The sequence below is a fragment of the Humulus lupulus genome, chromosome 4, assembly GCF_963169125.1.
Source record: "Humulus lupulus chromosome 4, drHumLupu1.1, whole genome shotgun sequence".
Lineage (NCBI taxonomy): Eukaryota > Viridiplantae > Streptophyta > Magnoliopsida > Rosales > Cannabaceae > Humulus > Humulus lupulus.
Window position 1 is genome coordinate 27,615,198 of NC_084796.1, and position 9,033 is coordinate 27,624,230.

A 9,033-nucleotide genomic window follows, 5' to 3' on the forward strand; every position below is an offset into this window, starting at 1 on the left:
AACTGACATCCGATATTGGATTTTAACAAAGTAATGTAAATTGGTATATTTGTAAGAAGTTCAAATGTACGTTATATTTATAATTATTTTATAAAATAAAAGATATTTCGGATGATGGGCGGAAAGGAGTTTTGGGCCGTTATTCGATGCCCCTTCATTGAAGACTTTTTTTTTTTTTTTTTTTTTTTTTCAATTTAAGGAATCACAGACTTCGTACTGTCTACATTTTTCAGTTGAGAGAGAGACCTGGGTTCGATCGAGAGCTATGGCAGATATTCACGGAGGCGCGTCACTACCGTCGGGCCCGGACGCGAAGAAGCGGCGCGTCAGTTACTTCTACGAGCCAACGATCGGCGACTACTACTACGGCCAAGGTCATCCGATGAAACCTCACAGAATCCGTATGGCTCACAACCTCATCGTCCACTACGGCCTCCATCGTCGCATGGAGATCAACCGCCCTTTCCCTGCGGACCCCGCTGACATTCGCCTTTTCCACTCCGACGACTACGTCGATTTTCTTGCTTCCGTCTCTCCGGAGACCCTCGGTGAGCACACCTTCTCTCGCCATCTGAAGCGCTTTAATGTCGGAGAGGACTGCCCTGTCTTTGACGGACTCTTCGGATTCTGTCAAGCCTCCGCTGGCGGCTCCATTGGAGCTGCTGTCAAGCTCAACCGTGGTGATGCTGATATTGCCCTCAACTGGGCTGGTGGTTTGCACCATGCTAAGAAGTCTGAGGCTTCTGGCTTCTGTTACGTCAATGATATAGTGCTTGGTATTCTTGAGTTGCTCAAGGTTCACAGGGTAATGCTTTTTCAAAATTTTTTTAATAGTTTCCCCGCTTTCATTTGCATAAAATTAACCTGATATTTTTCTTGAGGAGCAATTCAAGGCCGTTGGAGTAGAGAGACTGATGTTTACATTTAGAAACAGTGTTTAAAAATATGTCACTACAGTTTCTGGGTTTTGTTTATAGGATTATTTTGTTGCATCTTGGACTGATGTTTTTGGTTTAGTTTTGCAGTGTATTGGAAGAAGAAAGTTTTGATTTTTATTGCTTTAGAATTGAATTGGGAATTTTACGCTATTCTTACTTTGTTAAAATTAAAGTAGGATTGCTTTGCCGCCTTTGTTTTCTTATTGAGTTGGGATTGTTTTGCTGCAATTTAAGGACCATAGGTGTGTGTTGCAACATATACTCCAAAATACTAGACTAATTTACATTTTGGCTTTGGTTTTTATAGGATTAAAGCCATTTTGTTTCAACTCATTTTAGTTTAATATTTGTTCATAAACAATAATTATGTGACACTATTGTTCTCTTTGAATAGCGTGTACTTTATGTGGACATTGATGTGCACCATGGAGATGGTGTTGAGGAAGCATTTTACACCACTGACAGAGTGATGACTGTGTCTTTCCATAAGTTTGGGGATTTCTTCCCTGGGACTGGTCACATTAGGGACACTGGGGTGGGGATCGGAAAGAACTATGCCCTGAATGTTCCTCTAAATGATGGAATGGACGATGAGAATTTTCGTGGCCTTTTTCGGCCTATCATTCAAAAAGTAATGGAGGTTTATCAGCCAGATGCAGTTGTTCTTCAATGCGGAGCAGATTCTTTATCTGGTGATCGGTTGGGGTGCTTCAACTTGTCTGTCAAAGGCCATGCTGATTGCCTTCGTTTTCTGAGATCCTTTAATGTTCCTCTCATGGTCTTGGGCGGTGGAGGTTACACAATACGGAATGTTGCACGTTGCTGGTGCTATGAGGTTTACCTTGTCTCTATTACATGATTTTCGCCACCATTGACTACTGGCTGTTACTTTTGTTCAATTCCTGAGGAAGTTGAATTTTATTTCTTGCAGACAGCAGTTGCAGTTGGAGTGGAACCAGATAATAAATTGCCTTATAATGAATATTACGAGTATTTTGGGCCAGATTACACTCTTCATGTTGAACCGTGCAACATGGAGAATCTGAACTCTCTCAAAGATATGGAGAAAATAAGGTAATAAAGGTTATTACCTTTTCTTGTTTAATAATTCGATATCATTTTATAAATGAGCTATAAGGGTGAGCATGTATGTGGGATAACAAATAACCTATGGTGCGTCATTGTGATTGTGAAGCAAGAAGGTTCAAGTTTTGCAAGTTTCTTAATGCATATAAAAATGCTGTATTTTTTATTTGTGTGTGGCATTTCTCTGGATATAAAGTAAATATTTATAAAGAGCCAGATGTCTTTAAGCAAAAAGGGCATTTGGGTCGTAGTTATTTTGCTTTAAAGCTTTGAATTCTCTTCAGTTTTTATTGTTGTACTTTGTGATTGTGTGCATGGCTGTAGTCTGATGGTTCCCTCTCTTTGATTGTGTAAATACTTCCTCTCTTCCCAACATCACCAAGAAGTTCTTTTTTTACCTTTCATAATGTTTGAAGAATTGATTTGCTAATACAATTACCTTTACTTTGAGGATTCCTTTTTGGTGTTGGAGTAGACTCACCATTTTGTCTCCTTTTCTACACTATTTACACGTTTTTAGGTAGAAACCACTAGTAGCTGGCTTGTTTATTCTTTAGACACTCTAATTCAATATCTGTTTCCTGTTAGTTAGTGCTTCTATTTAAAAAAAAAAATCCTTTTCAGGAATACTCTTTTGGAGCAACTTTCTAGATTACCACATGCTCCCAGTGTACCTTTTCAGACAACACCACCTACCACTGAAGTTCCAGAAGAGGTGTGTATTTAGTGGAATCAATTCGATCATTTCCCAAGATGGTACCTCTTCAATATGTTTACCTTGGCCTTAAATCTGAGATTTGTTGGTGTAGGTGGAGGAGGATATTGATCGTAGACCAAAACACCGAATTTGGAATGGTGAAAAATATGATTCTGATCCTGATGAAGATGAAGATGAGAAGCCTCCTCGGAATAGAAGCTTCAGTACTGTTAGTCCTGTGGTTAAAACTGAGATGAGGTGAGGCTTCAACATTTCATTAACCTTTTACATCTGAAGAAAGTGTTATTCTTTCTCCTATAAATTATCACTTGAAAGATTTGCATGTTTCTTCCTTTGGGGAGGCTTTTGAACACTTTTTGTGAGAGCCTTTTCCAGACAACTTTTAAAGAGAGGATAACAAAAAAAGGTGAATCTTGTATTTTGTAGGAAAAAATATGCATGTATTTGATAACAAGAACTAGATTTTGTATATTCATCTCAATCTCTGTTGACAGCATGAGAATTCATTTCACTGTGGTTGGATCTGTCATCCTTTGGTCATTAAGTAGTGTATGAACAGGCTGAGGCTCCTGTTAGAACCACCTACTCCACTTCTTCATACCTAGTTATCTTTTGAATGTTGGAACTTTCCTTTCTCCCTCCCTGAACATAGGTTTAATGTTATAGCAAATGCCTTGTTAGTTGTTTATCCATCTTCTTTTTTGGCAGGTTAGTCTGTAATGATTAGTTTAGTTGGTAATGCCTCTTCTATTCTTTTCAGTCTTGTCTTGTCTATGGAGTTGAATATTACCAAATTGCATCCCAATTATCTGTCATCTCTTACTCAAAGTTTTCCTTTTTGCGAATGTCATTGCAGGGATGTTAAAGATGAAGAAATGGAAGAATAGAAATTCACAGATAATGAAATTCATTGCCTTCAATTCACAATCACCTGGAAAATTTCAAGAACTTTTGTCAAGATAAGAGCCAAACAAAACAAAATGTTTTTTTCTCTGTAGAGAAGGTTGTCTTAAAAAGTAGCACTTGGTTGCAAGTTGCATGAAGCGACTAATGCCTTTGTAGCGATATGAAAATTTTATTTTATTTTATTAAACAGGTTCCAATACTTGTAGTAAGCAGACATAAATATCATAGAATCCTTGTGATACCTAGGGAGCATTTTTTATTGTGCATTTGTGTACCATAATTAGTGCTTTAGTACTTTTTGGTTGTTGTCTTATCTTGTGGATACCTTTGAACACTTTTACTTTGAACATTCTCTCTAATTACAGAGGCTTGAGAGGTTGGTATTCTGAGAAGAAAGAAAAAATTGAATGAAGTTTTCTTCTAATTTGAGTACATAATGGAGTCTAAGCTCTTGTTCCTGTTTATTTTGTTTTTTATTGCACTCCACCCGATACTCCAAATTCCAAAGGAAAGACGGCTCATTAGTTATATATATATATACATATATAATTTTATCAAACACTTGAGACTTATTTTATTTTCGAAAGAAAAGGATTGCTATGAATTATAATGCCCCCATTTGTGAAATTATATCAGTTTAGAGAAACTATAACAGTATAAAGATTTTTTCTTTTGTAAATTTAGTGTGCGAAGTAGTGGTGTTTATTATATCAATTGGGTTGGATGAGTTTCATTCATTGGACGTAACCACTGCTTATTAATTTGATTGGATGGGATCCATATCCAATATTTTTTAGTTTTTATTTTACTAATTTTTTTCATATAATTCATAATATTATAAATAGAAAGATTAATTTGTTCAAAATAATACAACACCATACAAATACAACATAAATTATAAAATACAAATACAATATAAATTATAAGTATAATCATTTATAAATAAATATATTTTAAAAATATATATACAATTATATCTGTTTGTTTGAATTAGATAAGGATCCTATCTAATTTAGATATTCAAAATTTGATCTGAACTAATCATAATTAGATATCCAAATAATCATAATTAGATATCCAAATTTTTAGTAGTTTATTGTAATTGAACCCATAATTGGATTGGATAATTTTTGCATATCATAATAAGTTTTAAATGAATACAATTTATACTATGTGATATACTATGGTTAGAAAAAGAAAAGGAAATAAAAGAAGAATTAATCTACTTTTAAACATTTTGCTAATTTAGTTTTGTAAACTTTGTTATTTTTATTCACCCGTAGTGGATCATCATAATATGATTTTGTGGAGTCTTTAGTCTTATATTAGATTTTAGCGTCAATTTTTATTTATTTATTCTTATAATTATTATTCTCATCATTGAGGACGATTTGAGTCTGTGCGAGAGAGAAATAGCTATGACACTCCTAAGCTCGCACCAAATCCAGTCTTTGGCTCTCTACCCACTTCGATTTCTCTCATTTTCTCGCCAACCAAACAACCCGAAACCATGTCTCCCTCTCAAAACGATTCCAAAACCAATCCATTTCAGCTTGTTAACCGCTAAAGCCCAACACACCCACCACCAATCCAATCCTCAAACGACGACACAAGACGACGGCATTTCCATCGACGACGTGAAAACCGTCGCCAGATTCAAGTCCAGGCACAACTACATTCGCGTTCTGGAAGTTTCACGAAAAGCTGACCACCCTTTTGCCGGCTCAAGGCTCCTCCTTCTCGACGGCCCTGGAAACATTCACAGCATCTCTTTCCGCTCCAAGCTCCTAACCCACACTTACTTCGACGTTTTCGCTACCTTGCCGCCGATTTTGCCGCCAGGACCCGTCGGAGTTCTTGGGTTCGGGGCGGGCTCGGCGGCACGTTTGATTCTCAAACTGTATCCCGAAGTGGTGATTCGTGGTTGGGAGATTGATCCCTCTGTGATTTCAGTGGGAAGAGAGTATTTTGACCTTTCGAAGCTAGAGAAAGAGTACCCCGATAGGCTTTTCATCTACATTGGAGATGCATTGAAAGCTAGTACTAGAGATGGGTTCTCTGGGATTTTGGTTGATTTGTTTTCGAAGGGTAGTGTCATCTCCGAGCTTCAAGACCCGAACACTTGGGTAATACTCAGAAAGTGTTTGAGAAAAGGCGGGAGAGTAATGGTGAACGTTGGAGGTAGTTGTGTTGAGGCCGAGGATTCTCGTAGAGATGGGAAACTAGTAATGGAGGAAACATTAAAGGCGATGAGTCATGCTTTCGGTGGAAAGCTTTTTGTTTTGAGCCTTGGGAATAGGGAAGAAGATAGCTCTCTTGCTCTTACAGGTCCTATGCCAGATCTTGATGCATGGAAGAAGGCGCTTCCTCGTTCTTTGATGGGTTATGTTGATATGTGGAAGCCATATAACAGCTAAGCTAGGAAGGTTGTTTTTCTTCCTTAAGCATAAGGTTGTTTTTCTTCCTTGAGCATTATTTTTTAATTCTTAGCTGAAGTATCTCCTCAAGTATTGATGACTTGATGAGTTTGTTAATATTTTACTGATTTTCCTTTAATTAAGTCTGCACTCATATCAATTTGGTGCTTGACAGTGGATCATCTAAAATCAATGCCTTGTCGTTTTATTACATGTGACCAAATTACTTTGCAAACTACAAGGTTGTAATTAAGTCGCTCAATATAAATATACTGCAATGTTTCACTATTTGTGCATGTGAAAGCTATTAAAGTGTGCGAACAAATTTAGTCTATCCCAATTGACGTGCAAATTTTGGAGTCTTCTGGCACTTAAATCCACCTACTTGAATAAACATTGGATATTTACTGAATTTTCTATGCTAACCAGCCTAACTTTGACATTGGGTTCATATCTTGACTCGTAGTTTAAATATATTAGTTAATAGCTTACACCCACTGATTTGAACCACCTAATCCATATAAGCCAAAATTTTCGAGTTAGTCTTTTATTTTTCCCTTTTTCTCACTTTTTTTTTGGTTTTTGTTTGCAACTTGCAGGATTGGTGAAATTCTTGTGGTGGGAGGAGGGGCCAGCTGTATAACCAAAGATATTAAAAAATTGATTTTAATCCAATGCAGATATAGTTTTTTGAACTTGAGCTGACCCCAGTCATTTGTGTGATGTATAGAATAGTGGTTCAACTTGGAATTTTTGGATTAGCTGCCCAGAATCTTTTCTTGGTTCTTTTGTTGGGGGGCCTTTTATTTATGCTTATTCGTTTTTTTAATACATAATTTAATTTATAAACTTACATTTGTAGCTCCTCTCTAAGGCAATAAGAAATACCACCCATATACGATGTGAAATGTTAGCTTCTGGTAATTGAAGGATTTGTATGGCAGAATAATCTGCTTTGTATCTAATCCTTCTGTGTAATTGTGTGAGGCAGTATTCATCGTAAAATGAGAAGTCAATAAGGTAATCACTAGCTGTTTTACTGACAGCTTCAATTATGAGGTGTGACCATAATACCCTTTTCATGGAAGCAAGTGAAATTAGGTGTTCGAACTCGAACTAAGTCAACTGATTTATTAAATATTATAAAACCGAAGTTAGGCGATATATACTTCCTCGGCTAAAACATTAATAAAATAAGCATACACCAAAAACCCAACTCTATAAATTTGATTAGAACTTAGTTTGTGTGATTCTCCTACTTTTTCTTTCTACTGAGAACTCACATGGTTCCCGAAGTTGTTATTTGTTGCTGATACTAAAGATGAGCGCTTGTCCAACAAAACTCTTTGTGATATTTCTTCTCTCCGGCCTATATCTGGCTACTTCTGCATCCCGCCCTTATGGTAATTGATCTTTCTCTGAATATATTACATGTAGTACATCATGGTCTTTTATGGTCATACTTTTGTATTCAGTTTCTTTGAGGCTTTTGATATTGTTCATTTATTATCATCTTTTGTTGATGAAGGTGATGAGAAGAGCTCATTGGATGTTCTCAGCCGGATAGACAGGTTTAGAATGATACTAGCAAGACACGAAGGCAACTCCAGATTTGAAAGTCTGAAAACTTTTGACCACACGATGGTGCGCTCCTGGAGTCTAGGTTTACGCCGCATATTGTCACCACCGCCTTCGCCTTCCAAAAATAGGCAGTCGGCTATGCGCGCTGCTGCACCACCTCCTCTAGTTGCTTAGATATCTAAAGTGAAAGTTTCGGTTTGGTCTTTGTCCAAGGTTTCTATTACACACTACTGTAATTCCATATGAGTGCATTCTTCTTCAAATGCTAGTAAGTAGTTTGTGGAAAGACTAGTTGACTAGTTCAGTTTTTTAAACTGATTAGTCCAACGAATAAGATCTAATTCAGTGAATGTTTATTTGTTAGACTGGAGTTCTACTGTGTAAGAAAGCCATGACGTAATAAATAGAATTTGAAGGGTCTCTAGTCAAAATTGATTCAAGACCATCTTATAAACTTCGTGTTAAAATATAAAAAAGAGTTTTTTGTACGAAAAAGGCCTCTTTATGAATTAGGAAAGCAACCATTTTCAAAAGATAGTGTTGTTTTTGGTATCAAGAAAGCATATCAGAGCATAACATAGCCTTTCGAGCCAGCTTAGTCACTTAACATCTCTTATTTAGAAAGACATGTTTTTACTAACATTATTCATTCTCTGATACTGTTCGTTTACAAACTTAGATTTCTTCAAGTGTTTTTTTTATCGAAGAATCATGAACTATATCAATATTTTCACATAATGACAGAATGAAAGCATCATACATATTATATATATATATATATTCATAGCATCATGTTTGAATCAGAATATCATTAACATTGTTATCTGGAATCCTGAAAACCAAAAAGTGTTGAATAAAAAAATCTTGTAAAACTGAAACCCAACGATAGATTGTGGATTGTTAACTTCCATTTGGCTGTACAGAGAATTGTTGTTGAAAGTAATGTTTTAGGAGACCGAAGACTGTAGACATGTGACTCTGAAGATGATCTCCAGTACAATATCCAGAAGCAGGGTACTGCAACTAATGACAAAATAAAGAGTATTAAATTATAGTTAGTTTTAATTGTGATATTTAATTACAATATAAACAAATCTAATAATTCATTAAAGTAAATTGACAAACCTGAGAAGAATATCCGAAATCATTATTAATTCCATTAAAATGATAAAAAAGAATGATGTAAAACGTGTTGACCTTCATCATAATTGTTTTGACCTTCATCAAACTGACTTTGGTTTCCAGAAAATTCTAATTGGCTTTCTGAATTGAACAACTCCATGACTTCATAAGGATCTTCATACTTGAGTGGTACATAATGTTGAGACCGCGGTGGTGTTAGTGGTGGAAGAGAATGATAAATATAATAGTCATCTTCAAACTCATG

The 9,033-nt window shown here is 36.0% G+C and overlaps 2 protein-coding genes across 3 annotated transcripts; both read left to right on the forward strand.

The window, feature by feature from the left end:
- The first annotated feature begins 218 nt into the window (after positions 1-218).
- On the forward strand, positions 219-4,085 carry LOC133830253 (histone deacetylase 6). Its single transcript, XM_062260185.1, has 6 exons — positions 219-805; positions 1,333-1,773; positions 1,870-2,012; positions 2,649-2,739; positions 2,834-2,979; positions 3,599-4,085. Exons 1-6 carry the CDS (start codon positions 266-268, stop codon positions 3,627-3,629), a joined length of 1,392 nt encoding a protein of 463 aa, XP_062116169.1. The 5' UTR covers positions 219-265; the 3' UTR covers positions 3,630-4,085.
- Positions 4,086-4,953: 868 nt separating this feature from the next.
- LOC133830254 (uncharacterized) lies at positions 4,954-8,100 on the forward strand. 2 transcript variants are annotated; one of them, XM_062260187.1, is made up of 3 exons: positions 4,954-6,074; positions 6,665-7,468; positions 7,594-8,100. In XM_062260187.1, exon 1 carries the CDS (start codon positions 5,067-5,069, stop codon positions 6,063-6,065), a length of 999 nt encoding a protein of 332 aa, XP_062116171.1. In that variant the 5' UTR covers positions 4,954-5,066; the 3' UTR covers positions 6,066-6,074; positions 6,665-7,468; positions 7,594-8,100. The 2 variants fall into 2 exon arrangements, with proteins under 2 accessions (XP_062116171.1, XP_062116170.1); XM_062260186.1 differs by having other exon boundaries at positions 4,955-6,099.
- Positions 8,101-9,033: the final 933 nt, after the last annotated feature.

What these genes read in the sequence shown, in the direction of transcription:
- LOC133830254 (XM_062260187.1), top strand. Translation starts at nt 5,067, where the DNA reads ATGACACTCCTAAGCTCGCACCAAATCCAGTCTTTGGCTCTCTACCCA.
- LOC133830253 (XM_062260185.1), top strand. Translation starts at nt 266, where the DNA reads ATGGCAGATATTCACGGAGGCGCGTCACTACCGTCGGGCCCGGACGCG. An exon ending in AGTTGCTCAAGGTTCACAGG is followed by an intron (nt 806 to 1,332) that starts GTAATGCTTTTT and finishes CTCTTTGAATAG; the next exon opens with CGTGTACTTTATGTGGACAT. An exon ending in CACGTTGCTGGTGCTATGAG is followed by an intron (nt 1,774 to 1,869) that starts GTTTACCTTGTC and finishes TATTTCTTGCAG; the next exon opens with ACAGCAGTTGCAGTTGGAGT.